General features: G+C 38.6%; 1 protein-coding gene and 3 non-coding genes across 4 annotated transcripts; all 4 read right to left on the bottom strand.

The window, feature by feature from the left end:
• Positions 1–1,967: 1,967 nt before the first annotated feature.
• On the bottom strand, positions 1,968–19,363 carry LOC139740093 (nucleolar protein 56-like). The gene is made up of 10 exons (XM_071650682.1): positions 19,269–19,363; positions 13,812–14,013; positions 12,326–12,496; positions 10,925–11,123; positions 9,046–9,233; positions 7,655–7,806; positions 6,161–6,261; positions 4,188–4,336; positions 3,761–3,882; positions 1,968–3,180 (listed from the first exon to the last, which is right to left on the bottom strand). The coding sequence occupies exons 1-10, from the start codon at positions 19,269–19,271 to the stop codon at positions 2,707–2,709; spliced, it is 1,761 nt and encodes a 586-aa protein (XP_071506783.1). The 5' UTR covers positions 19,272–19,363; the 3' UTR covers positions 1,968–2,706.
• LOC139740094 (small nucleolar RNA SNORA57) lies at positions 5,430–5,568 on the bottom strand. Its single transcript, XR_011711542.1, has one exon. It is a non-coding gene; the product is annotated as a small nucleolar RNA SNORA57 (small nucleolar RNA).
• Positions 8,502–8,640, bottom strand: LOC139740095 (small nucleolar RNA SNORA57). The gene has a single exon (XR_011711543.1). It is a non-coding gene; the product is annotated as a small nucleolar RNA SNORA57 (small nucleolar RNA).
• LOC139740096 (small nucleolar RNA SNORA57) lies at positions 9,748–9,886 on the bottom strand. Its single transcript, XR_011711544.1, has one exon. It is a non-coding gene; the product is annotated as a small nucleolar RNA SNORA57 (small nucleolar RNA).
• Positions 19,364–19,542: the final 179 nt, after the last annotated feature.

Below are 19,542 nucleotides of genomic sequence, written 5' to 3'. Positions count from 1 at the left end.
TTCTTTTATTTTTACTTAAAATGAAATGGTTCTTGTTTTTTGTGGGTGGCATTTGTTACGGATGGTTTATCTCTGACTGCTTACTACATTGTAATGTATGTTTGCTTTATTCAAATTCATTATTTGAACTTTGAACTTCCTCTCACACTTTGTAAATGTACATGTGCTTTTCCAATGTACAACAGTTTGTCAATGGTGGATTCTCATCATGTGGTAATGTGGTCTATGAATTTCCATATTTCAGCCTAGGTCATTTACAAAATATGATGCATTTGACTATTTGAATATATTTTAACTTCATTTTGTGTGACTTACACAGGATAGCTATGGAAGAAATGCATTCTGTTTTTCATTATATTATTTAACAAGTGTTGAAATATAGTCCTGCGTGACTGGATTGTAATTATGTCTGCACTTGGTGTATGATGTTGGGAAGGTGTAGTGATACATGCAAATAATAAACAGTAAAAATTTAAAAAAAAAAAAAAAAATACACGATACAAACTATGTTGTCTTGATGTCCATTTATACAAGTCAAAAGTGTATTTAAAATGAGTGGATTTAATTTATAATCTGTGTTATCAAATACAGGTTTGGATGTTTGGTGTTGAGTGAATCTATCCATCTTTCTACCACACTTTGAATTTCACGTCCACAGCAGGGCTGCCAGCCTGTGCGGAAAAAAAACACTGATGCACAATATAAAAAAAAAACACACACATTTACATTGTACTAAGTTTGCTCTATCAAATGTCAGATTAAGTTTTTCATTCTAGAAAAAAAAAAAAAAAAAAAAAAAAACTTTCTTATTTTTGATGAGGAAAAACATACTAAGTATCATAAAAACGTAAATGTTGGCAGCTCTGACATCTTAGCTTACTGGTATTTAGAAATTAAACTTCCAACAACCAAGAAAAGGTTCAAACCTTTGCAACATTGTGAACAGAAATATTGTTACTGAAATTTCCATACATACATACATTAGAGTATAAATATTACAGTGAGGATCAAAAGTGTGCACCCTTTTTGTTGGGGGAAAAAAGAAGACTGAGACTACACTCAGTGCGTAATCTTGACCATGTGTGGCATCACGTATGGAATAAAGACAATGATAAAACCATCTACAACACATTTCACCATTGTCGAGAATTAAAATTTCCATACAGCACGTCCAAATTTAGTCCTTCACACAATTCAAGGTACATGTATCAATAATTTGATACTCCCAGGACTAGCATACAACATACTGGCCTACTTCAATAAAAGCCATGCCTATTGAGTGGAATAAAACATTGTACACTCCCACTTAGAACCTACAGACACAAGAAACTTAATAAAACTTAGGAAAGTTGAGGAAATTGATTTTTTTTTTACTCATTTGTCAATGAGATTTCTTCATCCTTCTGAATCAGAAAAAAAAAATTCCAATTAATATGACAGTTCACAAAATTTGCCAGAGAATACAGTGGCCATAATACCATGAATTCATTTAACAAACTGAAAATACAGTCAACCTTGCCTAAGTTGAATCTGTATGGACTGACGAAATTGCTTCAACTTGGAGATAATTTGACTTTAATATGAGAGATTAAAATCGATAGAATATGAAGAGAAGAAGACTTGAAAAGATCTTCAACTTAGACAATTATTTGACTTATGCGAGGTCGACTTAAGCAAGGTTGACTGTATCATTATCCCTTCCCCTAGTTGAGATACACAAGTACATGATGCCCATATTCATCTTAGTACATGACAGCATTCACATGTAGCATTACACGTTGACTTCTTTCAGATCAGTTCAGGAGAGATATGAATGACAGCTGTATCTCAAAAGATCATTATTGAATGTATCCTGCAGGCAACACAAATTTTCTTCTGACTTACTATTGGCTCGTCTTCCGTTTCAAACTTGTATCACATTATACAACACAGGAAAAGTCCAGTGAAACACACAAATTGGGCATAAATTATGGCTAACAATAATATTATGGTGGCATTATGGTTTTGTCTATGTATTTCTTGGGGGGATGAGAGAGCAGTTCAGCTTTCTGCATAATCAACACTGGCTTATGATCATAATTTCTCCTCAGTTCTCACAGTAGCAATGATTTTTTACAAGCAATAACAAAATGTCAAAAAAGTACTCTGATTTATGTACAAGCTGAGGAAAAAAAAGAGAGAAAAAGAATAAGACAAGATATGTACACTATAAATCCTGGTCGGTGAATCATGTTTTGGGAAATATATGCTTACATGACATGGTCTAGCTCTCCTTGTACCATCAGTGTTAACCCGTTGTGTGCTGTGTGTACCAATTGGCACAGAAAACCACACAGCATTGTACACACTGTCAAAAGACCCTGGTACAGTGAGGGTTAAATAGATCACGTGTCCATTGGGGGATTATCAGTCCGAGTGTGAACACAGCTCCATTCTACTTGTCTGTTATTCAAACATTATACAACTGAAAGATGCATAACTGGACAGCTGCGGAGAAATATGAGAATGTGTTAGATTACCTAACGCAGACAGTACAGTACTATAACTTTTCTGCAGTAGAATAAAAACAAGTCTCTCATTACCACAGTAGAGATATTTACAATTGTTCTCTCCAGAAAAGTCAGTTGAGACGACTTACACTGGACAGAAACCTTCATGATGTCTAAAATGAGACTCAAGGCGGGAAATATTCTAAGAACTAGGAGGCTACTCCGGAAGACTCTTCTTCTTTTTCTTCTTCTTGACGACTACCTCCACTGCCCCCTGATCCTCATCACCATTTACCCCATCCCCGCCCAAACTCTTCTTCTTTTTCTTCTTTTTCTTTGGCGTCTCCTCCGCCACGGCCTCTTCTTCCTGCTCTTTCTCCTCGTCCTCTGCCTGCTGCTCAACAGCTGCCTGCATCTTCTTTTTCTTTTTCTTCTTTGGTGTCTCTGTCTCCATGGCAACAGTCTCCTCCTCCTCCACGTCCGCATCATCCGTGGGCTCCGCTGAGAGCGACTTCTTCTTTTTCTTCTTCTTCTTCTTCGGTTCTCCCTCGGCACTTTCATCGCCTGTCGGCTCTCCCGTGGCGTCGGCAGCTTCTTCTTGAGGTGGTTCCTCCATCTCAGATGCCTTCCTCTTTTTCTTCTTCTCCTTCTTCTTCTTCTTGCGCAGTTGTTCTGCCTCCACCTCTTTGGCCTGCATCAGGTGGTGGAGAGGAAAGGAGTGTTCAGAAATGGGTTAACAAAACTGATGTGGTGTGCAAATGAGCAACGGCAATGCAGCATTCACTAAAGTTGCAATTTCAAATTCAGAGTTACAGATATATTTCGTTAGAGCCTAAGACATATGTTTCTGTCATTGTGGCCCTTACTTGCGTCTCTTAACAAATTGATGAAAGATAGCAAGTGTGGCAATGTCATATGTGTCTGGCAATTCTGCACTGAAAGCCCATTCAGTCCAGATACAAACATTTTGTACTTCACCACATCTTCTTTTTTTTTTTTTAGTGTGTGTGTTTAGCATTGAGGCTGGATAGATACACATCTTTGCTTTGTACATTCTCTCTGAGATATTTCTTTTTCAAGAGGTTCAGTTTAGAAATTTCTCAGGTGTCAATATCATAAAATGGTATTACACCACAGTTCAGTTGAAACATACAAAATTGCATTATCACAAGGTTCGTCATTCATTTCAAAAAGTCAAAATGTTCTTGTACCGCACATTGTCTACTACTCAACTCTTCACTACTCTTTACAACTCTTAGCCATCTTCTCACCTGCTGCAATGCTTCATGCATGACATCAACGTTCTTACGGGGCGCCGTTCCCGTCTCGTAGAATGAGAGTCTCTCTTCAACCTGATCTTTTAGCTTCTCACCAAACACCGAGTTGGGGATTTCTGAAACAAGGTCACCGGCATTACCAATGATTAGTCTTGTATCGGTATCACCTACATCACAAACTTACAAATCATCACCGGTAAAAACATAACCTCCTGGGCAGAGGTAATAAGACCAGACAGGTAATTGAGATCGGGACAAGCAATCACAAAAATATACTCTGAATATGGGAATGCTCTCTATGGAGACAAGTTGAAAGGAAAATTAACGAAAGGAAATTGAAAATTATAAAACAGATAACACTCTTGCGTGATATTTCAGCAATGGTTTGTATCCACAGCTGGGAGGGAATCACTGAACTCACCTGAGAAACAGTCGATTCGCGACGCCATCGAGCACTTGTTGGCGAGGTAACGAGAGATGCGGCCCTTGTTCTTCTGGCCCGCCCGGCCAATGAATGTGGAGTGGAAGATGAGGCCGTATTTTGGGGTGTTTCCTCTCGTCTTCAGGGCCCTGGAAGACGAGACATTTACCGAATAGAAACGGTGACCAGAAAGTTGCAAGGACCGAGTCATGGCTACTTCCCCAAGAAGTAATTGCAACTAATTACCTGACATATTTCCCAATGGATTACTCTTTATCGGATTGGCTGCTGCTGAAAGTGCAGACACAGCTTTAATGATTTAATAATGAGCCAACATAAACATTGTTCACAGACTTTAAGGGCTGTGTACAAAAGGGTCTCTAATTTAGTTATGTCTCTCAATGCAGTCAAGTGTTCACTGATCCTTCGGCTCAGCAACTTGAAAAGCTTTTAATCTACTATCATTATGCCATTAGTCTTATAATCAGCAGGATGATAATTCTTTCATGCTTCTATTTTTCCTTGTTGTACTATTACAAGAAGTAGCAGCAGTAGCAGTACGAGAAAGAGTTGTAATAGTAGTAGCAGTAGAAGTAGAAGTAGTAGTAGTAGTAGTAGTAGAAGTAGTAGCAGTAGTAGTAGTAGTAATAGTAGTAGTAGTAGTAGTAGTAGTAGTAGTAGTAGTAGTAGTAGTAGTAGTAGTGGTAGTAGTAGTAGTAGTAGTAGTAGAAGTAGTAGCAGTAGTAGTAGTAGTAATAGTAGTAGTAGTAGTAGTAGTAGTAGTAGTAGTAGTGGTAGTAGTGGTAGTAGTAGTAGTAGTAGTAGTAGAAGTAGTAGCAGTAGTAGTAATAGTAATAGTAGTAGTAGTAGTAGTATTAGTAGTAGTAGTAGTAGTGGTAGTAGTAGTAGTAGTAGTAGTAGAAGTAGTAGCAGTAGTAGTAGTAGTAATAGTAGTAGTAGTAGTAGTAGTAGTAGTAGTGGTAGTAGTGGTAGTAGTAGTAGTAGTAGTAGCAGTGGTAGTAGTATTAGTAGTAGCAGTAGTAGAAGTAGTAGTAGCCGAAGTAGTCGTAATAGTAACAGAAAGAGCCAAAGTACTAGTAGTAGCAGTAAGAGTAACAGAAAGAGAAGAAATAGTAGTTAAAATCTGACATAAGTTTTGCTATCACCATTGACACTCATTATCAATACTACTCTTGTTTGGTTGCTTGTTAGTTTGTTTTTTTGTTTTTTTTTGAGGGGGATAATTGTCATGATGCTAGAGGATGGACCCAGAATAGAGAGAGAATTCTGGCACCGAAGGTTTCATCACGTTGATCTTCCTCCTGGGTTGCATTCATCTCACAAACATGGCAGGAGAGTTTGGAGATGCCAAGAAAGGAGGATTGATTCCACAACAAACAATGGTTCATGCACACCAAACAGCACACATGTTTCAAAAATGATCTTCAAGAACTGGTGAAGGTGGTGGTAGTAGTAGTGGTGGTGGTAGAAGTAGTAGTAGTAGTCGTAGTAGTAGTAGTAGTAGTAGTAGTAGCAGCAGTAGTAGGAGTTGGAGTAATAGCAGCAGCAGTAGGAGTTGGAGTAATAGCAGCAGCAGTAGAAGTAGTAGCTGAAGTAGCAGCAGCAGCAGTAGTAGTAGTAGTAGTAGTGTAGAAGTATCAGTAATGATGAGCATAGTCTGTAATAGAAGGAGTCTCTTCAGAACAGTAAGAATAGGGGGTCTTTCTGATATTACCAAGCCAAACTATTTCAAACTACAAAAGAAGCAACACTGAAATGCATCTTGTCGAGAGATTAACTAGTAGCCGTATTATATCATAGTCAAACATTCTTCATATGGGATATCTCTTGAGCATATATTCTTAGGTCAGAACATTAAAAAAAGAAGAGGCAAGCCCATTCAACATTCCAAATTTTGAACACACAGACACATAGTTTGCAGTGATATGATATCCTGCTAAACTCCTTCGCACCTGAAGAGAGCCTTCTCGGCCCCTAGGATCTGCACCGTGGATGCGGGGTACTTGGCAAGGTTGGTGAGACTGCCAGCGTGGGAGATGAGGCGGGCACCGACCTTAATAGGGACAGCAAGAAATGAAAGAGAGATGCTGCACCAGAGCTCTTCATGTAATATCATGCCTAACAGGCAACACACTCATCACTCAAAATCATCTCACCATACAGCTCTTTGAAGCAAAGTCACAAGCAAAAAAACTGAATAGTTCTGGGTTATCACAGGGATATTTTCTAACCCTTCCTATGCCAGAGACATTGGACAGTGTGTACAACATTGGAGTTTTCTGTGCCCATCAGAACTGAAAGGACATTACCAATAAAGGGTTAAGGGACAGCATCAGTAAAATGATATCCCCCACTCATCCCGCAATATCTCAATATCCATTTGTTCTTGACTGCAATGCATTATACAGAAATAAATCCTTGCAACACCAGCACATAAACAGTCCATTTACACAACATACAATCTTGAGATCATGGCTTTGAATCAAATGATCGTGATAAATGTAAAAACCCACTGGAAATTTGTTTTTTTGCCACTATTTAACCGCTGGTTGCAATATAGCAATATTCAAGAATAGCACTTCCCTTGTCATACACACTTTCCTGTTAAAGGCATAATTTACCATTTGCAGATGAAACAAAAACCCAGCATTAGTGCTGCAAAATAGCTCTAAAATGTGAGTTAGGGATAGAAACAACCAATGCATTGTTGAATATACAAAATGTGAACAATAGTTATAATGAAAATGTTTCCAGACTAAACCATCTACAGTTATGGTTTAATGAAAAATAGTGATATCTCCTTATATTTTAGGCTTTATTGCAAAAATTTCATATGGTGGGATGTTTTGTGATACAACTGACCTACAGATATGCATCAAATGTGATATCTTGAACATTTTTTAAATCACTGCTCCAAAAGGTAAACTGGACCTGATATTGCACTGCCGTTGTCTAAACTTACACAGACTTTCCTGTTAAAATTCTGGCATCTCTTCCAAAGTGGGCAAGTTTTTAATCAGGCTCTTTGATTGTACTTGTTGAAATTTTCAAATTTGAAATAGGTATCTGGTCAACTCCAATTGAAGTACCAATGTAACACTAATGGACGTTGAAGCACAGGTTACTCTCTTCACATCCTACTCATATTATTGAGAGTTTGACAGTGGTTTGTCAAAAGACTCCAGTATGAAAAGCTCTCCAACAGTGACAACCTCATGAAGCATGTTCTGCCACACTTACTAGTGACACTGTGAATTATGTTTTTGAGCTTGTGATTTTTATCCCACTTTATTGTTTGCTCAGAAAGGTAAGCAGGTACGAGTAACTCTATCTAAGATAACAAGTAGAACTCTTCCTGTTGTGATCACCGATAATTATTTCCATGGGATACCTATGGGTAAAATCCATCCGAAAGGGACATTGGGCGCAGGAAAATGCCCGCTTACCTGTTCGCCAATCAGGGCTGAGAGATTTGGTGCCACGGCGTGCATCTTGTCTGTGAGGTACGTGTGGAGGCTCTTCCGGTAGTCAGAGAGGGCAATGACACGGGTGGCAAACCTCTCAATGTTGATGAGGTCGATGGGAGAAATGTCCATTCCTGGATGGGATACATGCACATACAAACAGAGACACAGACAAACACGATAGTAGCAAGATGATTACAAATTCACTTTATAGGTACAAGATAGGGATTTTGCTCCATCAAGCTAATCTTTAGCTCCAAAGGATTTACTGTAGTCTTTATTGCACAATCCTCTCAGGAAAGATCTCATCATTTGCACATGCAAGAATTTCATTGTTGCTGAAATTCAATCTGCTATTGTATTTTAACATATGGAAGGGCCACTATGAAAGACTATGATGCCACTTAGAATGAAAGAGAGGGCTTGAAAATACACCTACATTATGCTACTTGATACATGAAAGAGCCTAAACTTTGGTACTACCAAATGCCTGAATTCAGGCTTTAGTCAGAAAACTGGCATCTCTGGAAAAAGTTTGCTATCAAAATCTGGGCAAGGCTTGTGGAAAAGGACACTTCAACTTTGTGCATGCATGCAAAAACATCACCAGGAAAGGTAATGCTGGGAGAAGTCTCTACACAATGGGGATGCGTTAACTCTGCTAGAGTCATGAAGTTACATTTGCTGATTTTATTTCACACTACATTTGAGATTCATTGAAAAAAAATGTAATGTGTTGAAAGGGGAGTTATAAAGGGTACTATGTAGTATTTTTACCTCAGGGATATCTACTGAAAATAACCCTGCCAAAAAAAAAAATATATATATATTTTGTCGTGACGCTAGAGGATGGACCCAGAATAGAGAGAGAATTCTGGCACCGAAGGTTTCATCACTTTGATCTTCCTCCTGGGTTGCATTCATCTCACAAACATGGCAGGACAGTTTGGAGATGCCAAGAAAGGAGGATCTTATACTGTATACTACATATATTTAGCAGGGTTTTTATTAAAACAAATTCTGCGAGTCTGGTGCTGATCATGAATTGAACAATAATAAATTTAATCCCTACATGAATACAATGTGCGCGCTTTCAGTTCTCTGGTCATTTCTGTACTCCTGACAAGATCGTCAATTTAACGACATTGTCAAAAAGTCCTAATTCACACTGCCAAATATATGGTGTGTATAGTATATGCGCTGAACTGTTGGGGGTGGGGATTATGAAGTTAGGAATGCTTCATTCCAAATCAACCTCTCATTATCATCTGCATCTCTCTTTCACTACCAGCGATACCGAGACAGCTCCACAGAGGGTCTCCCGTGCCAATTACGACTCTGTGTATTATGGGATTGACTGACTGAGCACTAACCCATGGATGACCGAGCAGCGTCCAGAATGGCCTGAGCCTTTGCGCTGTCCATCACAAGCTCCTCCAGCCCCTCCAGGGAGTCTTCGGTCAGCTCCTTGCGGTTCTGGATGAAGTGGGCCACCTTGGCATAGAGTGCGTTGTCCGGGACGATCTTGACCAGTTCGGGGAAGTGGTAGGAGTACCATTCCCTAGAGACAAGATTGGAAAAAAAAAACACATTTTATTTCCCTATTCTCACTCACACTGGCTAATCAGCACTATTTCACACATTTTTATCTCACATGAAAATTACTAAAATTGCAGGTCGTTTTTTTTTTTTTTTTTTAAGAACATAATTTTCATGCATCTCACATATATTCATTAATTTAAATTGTTTTTGGTATGAATAATAGCCCAAAGCCATTAACTTTCTGATTTCTGGGGGGGGGGGGGGGGGGAGGGTGGACCAGAGTGACACCATAAATCATGAATAAACACAAAGTTAAAGCAACTCAATCTACACATACCCTACTAAATCAAGATACAACTAGTGCAATAAAGAGAGCAACTGAAAAGGAAAACCCACATTCAAAACATCACTAAATATAAGTTTCATCAAAGCATCAAACGTCTAAACAAAAATCTGAAACTGAAGACATTACTTTTGCTATCACCATCGACATCATATCATTATTAGTATTCCTTTCTGTTTATCTCAGATGTGATTGTCATGATGCTAGAGGATGGACCCAGAATAGAGAGAGAATTCTGGCACCGAAGGTTTCATCACTTTGATCTTCCTCCTGGGTTGCATTCATCTCACAAACATGGCAGGAGAGTTTGCAGATGCCAAGAAAGGAGGACTGATTATTGGAACGAATGATGACTCATGCACATCAAACAGGACACATGGTTCAGATATAAGCTGCCTTTGTTTTCCAGTCAATGGTGGCTAAACACTGCTGGGGACAAGGCTAAATCTAAGAGAGACTGTGAGCAACAAACAGAGAGAACAAGAAATTCCTTTATTTCTCGTACATAGCACTCAACTTTCTTTTTTTCAGAGCGCAAGGGTTGTTATTCCCCCCCCCCCCCCCCCCCCAAAAAAAAAAAAAAAATGATCCCCTAAAAAGTTTTGTTCTGGTTTTGGTTTTGTTTAACTCTGTATCTCTAACCCTTTTATGAGTGCAGTCATTTGAAAGGATAGAGTACAGTGGAAACATTCATTAATTTGAGAAATTGTGCTGTGACTGCTCATCATGCTTTGCGAAGGGCACCATACACTTGATGATTTGGGACTACTGGATAAGCTCTTATTTTCGTAGGGGTATAATTTTCATGAATTTCGTGAATCATTGTCAGACTATGAATTTAATAACACATGAAAATGTTGCCATACACTAGGATAATAGTTTTAATTTTTTTTTGAATTTTGTGAACTATTGTCAGACCACGAATTCAACAACACATGAAAATGTTGCCATACACTACGGTAATAGTGCACTTACGACAGCCTCAGTGTCAATTTGTGAAAATAACATCACATGAAAATGTCTTTGACCTCCTCATTCGTGAAAATATCTGTAGGCGAAAATAATGGCTTATACAGTATATTGCTATGTCTCTTCCATGAATTGCTTCATATGTCACATTAAGCTGTAAAGGTGCACACCAAGCAGGAAACAGCGAAGAAATTAAGTTATATATTTGTGACATGAAATTGACCACTTTGTTGTAGGCACACCCCAAAGTGTACAACAAAAGATTTTCATGGAGGAAAATAATATTTGTTTGCCCACTTGAATTCTACTTCAGTCTGTGGAGGCAAGTGGCCCTACAGGTACATTTTGAAACTGACGCAATGCTTTTGCACTGTTACTGCCAACCCAGGTATACTCACTTTATCCTCATGGAGAATGTGTTGATGTCCTTGTCCAGCTGGTCCAGAAGGCAGATGGACTGAATGATCATGTTGTCTGCCCGGTTGACATTGAACTTGACCTTTGCCCTGGAATAGCTATGACCCAGACCCAGCTGGGCCTTGGCTTCCGACTGGGCCGTCAGTCCCTTGACGAGTCGGTGGAAGTGATATCTCAATCCTGCCAAAAAAATTATTAATGGAAGGAGAATGAGGGCACAGAAATATTAAGTTCTAAAGTCCTTTGTACTATTTTCCAACTCAATAACTGAATCAAATTTGATCCTCCTATTTGGCCTTTGTACTGTCCCATGTTCATGGTCGCACTGTTATGGCCTTATCAATCAGGAGCTTGCCGCGGCTGTTCTGTTGGTCTCCACTGTACTCTTACAATGCACCCTGGATTTTAATTTTCTCTTGATACACACAAGAGTGCCACATAAAAGAGACTTTGTGACAGATCTGCACTGGCAATCTCTACAATCAGTATAGTGCCTTCTTAACCCTAAAAAGACTGGGGGGGGGGGGGGGGCTAAAGGCCCCCCCCCTCGACATTTCGCGCAATTACTCAGCAACACGCAATGCTCTCGCCGCGATGCTCTATGACTTTTTTCTTTCGAGTTTCCCGCACATTTTGACACCAAATTTGTGACGCCCGGGGGTACGGTTCTGAAGTTACATAACTTTCTGTACATGCACGTGAGACCGAAAATGGCTCAAAAATGTGATTTTGTGTACAAAGTCAATACAAATTGAGTTTTATCACATGGTTCATATAAATATGCTTATTTTTACTCTCAATGGCTAAAATCAATTTGTTTTAGTAGTATTATGCTTCAAAAAGGGTCTGCCACAAATTTTGCTGAAAAAACAACAAAAACAAAAGGTCGAAAAACAAAGAAATACATAAGAAATTCATAGAACAATAAAATAAATAAGAAATTAATTTTGATACCGAATTTTTTTTCAAGTGCATTTGCTAAGAATGCTACAAGGAATATCTAGACCAAAAATGAGCACTTTTGGAGCTTTATTTACTGATTTAGATGACAAAGTCTGATTTCTTGCATAAATTAGCATAATTAATCAAAATAAAATAAAAGAAGACTATTTTGGAAAATTAAAATATATGATCTTGTAGATTACATCGCACACTACCATTGTGCAAATTTCCGCGGCGATCGCGCGATCCACGGCCGAGATCTTAAGGGGGGGGGCCCTTTAGGCCCCCCCCCCAGTCTTTCGAGCTACCAAAATACCCCAGTCTTTTTAGGGTTAAGGAAACTGAGAGACCAGTGAACTGACAATCTCTACAATGAGGAGAGTGCCTTATTGAGGAAACTTAAAAGGTATACATGTAATGACAAGCTCTCCACAGCCCACCTCTGGCTATTTCTGAGAAGGTTCCCCCGGTCTGGCATGGGACCCCCAGTTCCTCCTGTATGGCTGCTCCAATCTTCGCATCGTTGACCCCCAATGTGATCTTCTTCCTCTTCTTTGAGCTCTCCGGGAGGTTTGTGTCGAGAAACAGCTTGAGGTCCTCCGTCATGACACCTGTTTGAGGCAAGGGAGGCACTGACAGTATTAAATGCCCCAATGTCGCTGTTGAGGAGTACAGACAGGGTTTCGCAGACTTGACGAGAATACACTGATACATGTCTGTGTGACCAGACACAAAGTCCAGTCCTGGTAACATTTAGACAATCAACATGCTACCTGAATTTATTACCACATTGGCTTATGATTGTAGAGCACAAACTCTGATAAATAACATAGAAGCATACTGTACAGCACAAATATGGGTCATTCCACTGAATTCTCTTTCAGAGAATGAAGTAGTATCATGGACATTTGAATGTTCCAGTATATATACAAACAAAACAACCACAATGTATCATTAAAAAAAAAAATAAACCCCACAGTCCCATGCTACCTACATGAATACTGTAAATCATCATACTTACATGTCACTTACAAATTTACACTGTGCATGTTCAAATATTATGAATTCCTTGTAGCCAGTTTATTTTGTTTTGATTTGTATTTTGAGAAACCCCATCAATTCATGAAGCTGCCATTCCCCCTCTTCTGCCAGACCCCTCCGTTCATCTTCCTCTCTCCACTTACTTCACTGCCCACATACAAAAACCCGTTATGGTGACCGAGCCTTCTCGTCCATTACCCACATCCTTTGGCATAAACTTCCTCTTCATATTCAGAATGTCTCATCTATTGAATTATGTAAAACCCTCCTCCAAAATCATCTTTTTAATCAGTTGTATCTTTAATTTTTTTTTTTTTTTTTTTGGGGGGGGGGGGGGGGGGGAGGTGCACACAGTAAGTTGTTGATCATAATATCACATATATATGTATTTTTTATTTTTTATCTCATTATGTTACTATTACTTTGGTTTTGCACTGTCCTTATGCAATGCTGCACACTGGCACTGGTCCGATGGCCAAGGACCAGTAAAAATCACTGTAAAACCAGTAACTTAAATTCAGGAATGGACCAGCAAACAATGGAAAAACTGGGTACCTACTGGTCCAACCAATAGAAAAACGGGTTAGTGTGCAGCCCTGCCTTATGTTATCATGTTTACCAGTTTTCTCTCATAAATTGCACCAGTGCACTTAGAAACTCCCATATAAAATGCCATATAAATGCAATTATTATTATTTTTATTATTATTATTATCATTATTATTAGTAGTAGTAGAAGTAGTAGTAGCAGTAGTGGTAGTAGTGGTAGTAGTGGTAGTAGTAGTAGTAGTAGTACTAGTAGTAGTAGTAGTAGTAGTAGTAGTAGTAAGTAGTAGTAGTAGTAGTAGTAGTAAATAAGATGGGGAGAGTTCCATGTTGCCCAAACCTTCAGAGATGCTGTTGATGTTGTCCAGAGCATTGACGCCAGACTTGAAGGGCGAAAAGGCCTGGAGCTTGACGAGTGAGGCGAACTTGGCAAAGTCTGTGACAGATTCCTGAACTTGGCTGTGGAGCATGGAGACCTCCTCAAATTCCTTCATGGCAAACAGGCCATAGCCTGAGGCATGCTCAAACAATGACAGCATCGCCTACAGTAGCAGAGAAAGAAGAGAGCATTTTGAGAATTACTTTCTTTTTTTAAATTTGTACAAAGACATATTGTGCAAAAGCACACAGTAGCTAATTTAGGTGTCCCTGCATAGGAGAAATCCACCTTAGGCTAATCAAGCGGTCCAATACTGCTCACAAAAGTTCATTCTCAAAAAAGCATAGCTAACAACAAACAAACAAACAAGTGCTAGCTCTTGATCATGCATGCAGCAAGAAGAATTATGTGGAGGAATAATGGCTGGAAACCCATGTGAAGAACTATGTACTAAAAATGCCCTACCAGAAGAAAAAACAAAACAAAACAAAACAAAGAACCAGTTACACTGCACTGTTCTCCAGTGGGCAGCAGTTTGAAGATCAAGTCCAGCCTGTACATATATTGCAGGTGCTCTTGAAAGCCTGGTGATTTACCTTGAAAACAATAAGTCATCCAGCCACGAGCCCATATTCCTGCACTACAGTAAGTACATGTAACATACATGTATGGACAGCTTGTCTTTGAAGACTGGTACTGTATAAAGGATGAGAACACCCTCACGTGTCCCTAAGCCTAAGAGTTCTCAGAAAAGATACTCTTACCCAAGCCAATAATCAAATAGCCCGCTAATCAATTCGCCCATTTATGCTAAGCAAAAAGGGGGTTCTGAAGCCTCCTATAGCAGCCTAGAGCAGCCTTTCAGCTCAGCATAAACAGACAAAAGGAGATCAGATCAGACCAGATCGGGTCAAGTTCTGAAACCACCTACAAGGGGTGGTTTCAGAGCCCTAAAAGTAGGGAATGATTTTTTATTGTTGTTTATCAATCATTGTTGAATGTATATTGTGTGCATACATTCAAGATGAATGTTTTGTCATAATGTGAAATGATAGAAATCAAATAAAGATTATTGAAAAACAACAGAAAAGTGTGTGTGTATGTGTGTTTGTGAGTGTTTGAATTCAATATGATTGTGAAAATTATTCAAAAATGTGATTATAAGACAAGGGTGAAAGAATATAAAGAAAAAGGATAGGAAAATGGAAAAAAGGAAATTAATTTAAAACTACTAACAAGGTAAACCTGGAAGAAGTAAAACAAAAGATTTACAAAATAGAAAATAGATTTAAAATGAAAAAAAAAAAGATATATAGAAGGAAAGAAAGAAGAGACACTTACATTATAATAATGGAAAGAAAGGGAGAGATGGATATATGTTTGAAAAGAAGAGAGGAGAGCAAAAAAGAATTCAAGATCAAAAACAAAAAAAAAGAAGAAAAGATAGAATAATAAAATGAGAGATAAATCAAAACTGGATCATACAGTGGATGAAAGGAAAGATGAATAGGAAGGAAAAGAAAAAAATATACACTAGAGATTGTAATTTGTCATCACTGACAAATTAAGGTGATCCGATTTTTTTTATCAATGATTCGAGTCCTGATACTGCAAAGTCTCAGCTACAACATATCAAAATCTGAGAGAAATTCACCGAAGCATAAGTAAGATAGTGCTCGATAAAGAGAGTCATGTCAATTTTCACATCTAAAAAATTCCCTCCCATAGAGATAACACGTCATAGCGAACATAGAAAAAGAAGTACATATGACCTTTGGCCCCACTTTGCACAGACAAGATGGCATCTGAGCAAAAAGTGGTTATTTTATGAAATGATCCCTGTAACATGGATTTTACGTGTGCAAAATATGGGAAAGATAGGTCATGTATTCACCAAGATACAGGATGAAACATTTATGACCTTTGACCCTAATTTACATACCCAAGATGGCGTCTGATCAAGTAGTTGTTATTTTATGAAATAATGTTCGTGACATGAACTAAACATGTGCAAAATATGGTGGTGATAGGGTATGTTTTTCTTGAGTTATTGCACATAAAGTTGCAAAAAGAAAGGAATATCTCAATACATCGAAGATAAACTTTAATTTCAACCAAGTTTTTTCACGTGATCCCGACAACGTATGAAAAAACAAAGGGCACACTTACGATAGCCCTACGTCTCAGCTACAACATATTAAAACCTTAGAGAAATTCACTAAAGCATAAGTGAGCTAGTGCTCGATAAAGATAGTCATGTCAATTTTCATTTCCATAAAAATTGCACTCCCATAGAGATTACACGTAAACTGGTCAAATTTGACAAGGTTACCTTCAATCCATTTTTTCGAGGTGATGTCGTCATCTAATGAAAATTGTGTATTTAATTTATGAAAGAGCATTTCATAAGCTACAACATATTGAAATTTGGGTGAAAATTGGCAAAGGATAAGTGAGATACGCTCGAGTAAACTTGAAATTTGATGACGTCATTTTGAAAATTTACTTTTTTTACTTTATTAAGAAATTTGATATCTTTTAATCATTTTTTCAGCATCGCCAACCCATGAAATGACATATACAACTCATCAGCTTTCAGAATATGTAAAGGAAATGGGGGGTCACCGTCCATCCTGACGAGTAAAATCGGATTTAAGATTTGCGGTTTTTTGGCATAGTTGCACTGTCTATCGCCATTGACGCGCGCGCGGAATTTCAACTTTGACGGGCCCGTATGACGTCATATTGAGTCGGATTGACTTGAAACTTGGTAGAAATATTCCTTCACATTTCAGACATCTGATCACAGTGAAAAAAATGGGAAATTTCTATTGCATATGAGCTGTGCGTGCGTATATGCGCGCGCGCGTACGCGTCCGTCCGATTTTTTCATTTTTTCAAAAAATGCTCTAAATGGTCTGAAACGTGTGCAAAAAAATTTTGGGCTTGATTGGAGCATACAAATATTTCAACGCGCGCGTACGCGCACGTTTTAAGAGAAAATATAAATTTTGACAATATGAATAGAATTCGCTTGACTTGAAATATATGTGACGTAAATTTCATTTAAAAATTCCATCCCATTAATGAGATATGATTGAGAATGTGTTTTCATATAATGACGTCATAGTGACGTCACGGTCAACTGATCACAATGATTTTACTTGATCTGTCGTCTTTGGGACACGATACATACATGGTATAAGTTTGAACTTGATAGGCATAGCACTTTCTGAGCTAACCTCTGCACAACTTTTGAGGAGAAATAAAGAAAGAAACAAAGAAAGAAGAATAAAGAATCAGTACAGATACAGAAGGTGATCCGAGAGGATACTCGGATCACCTAATTAGATGGAAACAGAGGAAAGATATTGGAAGGAAAAGAAAGGAAAGGTGCATGAAGACGGAGGGAAAGATAACCAGAAGGAAATAAAGAACAGAGTGATAGGCAAAATAAATCAGATTGAATACCAGTACTAGAATAGGAAATTGAGAAAAGTTAGACAAGAAGAACCCCCCCCCCCCAAAAAAAAAGAGATTAAGAAAAGGGAAAGTTAGGAGTACTTGACAATGAAAGAAAAAGGAAAGAAGAAAAGATATTATTGTAGAGGATGCACACACGTGTGCTCAACCATGTTGTATACAGCCACTACAGCAAGACTTGGCTGAGGAAAAGCAAAAAGCAAATTTAGTTAATAAAAGACACCACCACCAGGTACCAAAGAAAAAGCCGCTGTCATCGCTACAAACCTGTACATTCAGATCAAACGATCGACCCTTCCTGTATGCACTGAACAAATTTGTACTGTAATGTACCGATTGCTTATGTGCCGAGCAGCATTTCAAGCCATCAAAATTTTCCGACTCTTGTAAGACTGTGTTAAACTGTACGTTAGAGTGTAAAAGTTTAAAGTTTAAATTTCTAATCACTGCCTATCGACATCCAACTTTGTAGACTCAGTCTCTTATTAGTCAGATGCAATTTCCAATTACAAGTGTATTTTGGGTCAAAGTAAACTAATTTACTGAATAACTAGAAGGAGTTTAGTCTACAAAGCACTGCTTTACGTCTTTACGTCCAAGAACATTGTACCAAGAACATCCCATATCAGATCTTCATGTTGAACAAACGGGTGCCTTTGCGGCGCTATATTTCCTTAATTTTTCAACAGAAACTAGAGTAACTGCGTCAGTAAGCGGCCGTGCAGCCGTTCGCGGCAGGTACAACATACACGGTGATATACCGCTAAACACTGCATTGCACTGTTACATGCACACTACACATATACTAACACACTAGCAATCAACAAAAACCAACCGATAAAATGGGCACGATCTCTGACGAAAGTGAAATTTTCTCACCTAAATAACAACATATCGCATCCAAAATGAAATTTTCGGTACTTCTTAACATAACAGTTAAGACACAATGGTCCAAGAAACTTGATTTTTTGTCGTTTTCTCGATGTTCATGGATTTTGAAAACATATCCTCACGTAAAATAGAACTTCCGCGAGCCGATGTGGGCCGCCATTTTTTTCGGAAAGTGGATGTTACCATCGAAAAAAAATGAGAAAAACACGAGAAAGACATCAACAACACCGCCAGAATTACGATCTTGTTTGCGGCCAATGCATGTGCGCCCGCTATTTTTACGTGCTTTCGCAATGGGAATTGGCGCTTACGCAATGTTCGTGAGACATGTGAAGGCGTTCAGCTAAAGATCGCGGAGCACGCGCGCATTGCATAGGGATTGTACATCGTGCCGCAAGCAGAAATACTACGTCGCATATCGCCGTTATCGGCGAAAATTGTGCCGGGTTTTACCCTGGTAAATCATGAAAACTGCGTTGGTCAATGGTAAATTTCTTTTATGAAAACAATTGCGTTAATGAATAATCTTGTCTATGATATATGAAATGGTTGAAAATAATTTGCCTGATTTGTTTACAAGTTGGAAAAACCCTTAACAATGCTTAAACTGCCGCAAACGGGATATTTTACTCTACTAGGAATACTTACATGGGTCGATGAAACCTAAATGACTATCATCGGCGACTGTTTGAGGCATTTCATTGCTTGTGATGCACAAAATGATGTCTACTTAGCAGCTCACCGATGTTCACAGAATTCACAATCACTTGCACAAGCACACAGAATATGGGAGCTATTCGTTATTCTCACATAAGCGAAACTGCGGGGAAGCCGCCAGGACCGCGCCTGGTTATGGCGGCGCGGTCTCCGGGGCTAGCATGTACCCTGCCAGCACCAGCTAATACGTATGGGACTACATCCAGTCTATAATGTGTGTTGCAGTGTCAACAATGGCACATGTGACATGGAAATATATCATTATTCTCTCAAAGTGATGGACATCTTCCAAATGAAATATGTAAATTACAAAATAAGCGAACTTACCATGACTTTTGCTTGTAAAGTAGATTCTCCTACAGAATTAGTATCGACGAAGATCGGCAATCTTTGGCGTTCATCTCACTGCGAACACATGGTTGTTCGCGTTTTGCGACGTGATGATTGCCAATTTGTTATATTTTCACTTTTTTGTGCGTCTACATTTACAGATTACTGATCTGTATGAATTTTCCGAGAATTAGAGTATAACTATTTTTTATTGTACATTCAGGTTACGGTTGAATTTTTTGTGGAATGTATCAAAATTCATTTTAGACAA

Source organism: Diadema antillarum, unplaced genomic scaffold (genome assembly GCF_040938485.1).
Source record: "Diadema antillarum isolate AM-2024a unplaced genomic scaffold, OU_Dant_1.0 seq00000834_RagTag, whole genome shotgun sequence".
In the NCBI taxonomy this organism is placed as follows: Eukaryota; Metazoa; Echinodermata; class Echinoidea; order Diadematoida; family Diadematidae; genus Diadema; species Diadema antillarum.
The sequence above is the reverse complement of the archived record's forward strand: the minus strand, read 5'-3'. Positions and strand labels throughout refer to the sequence as shown.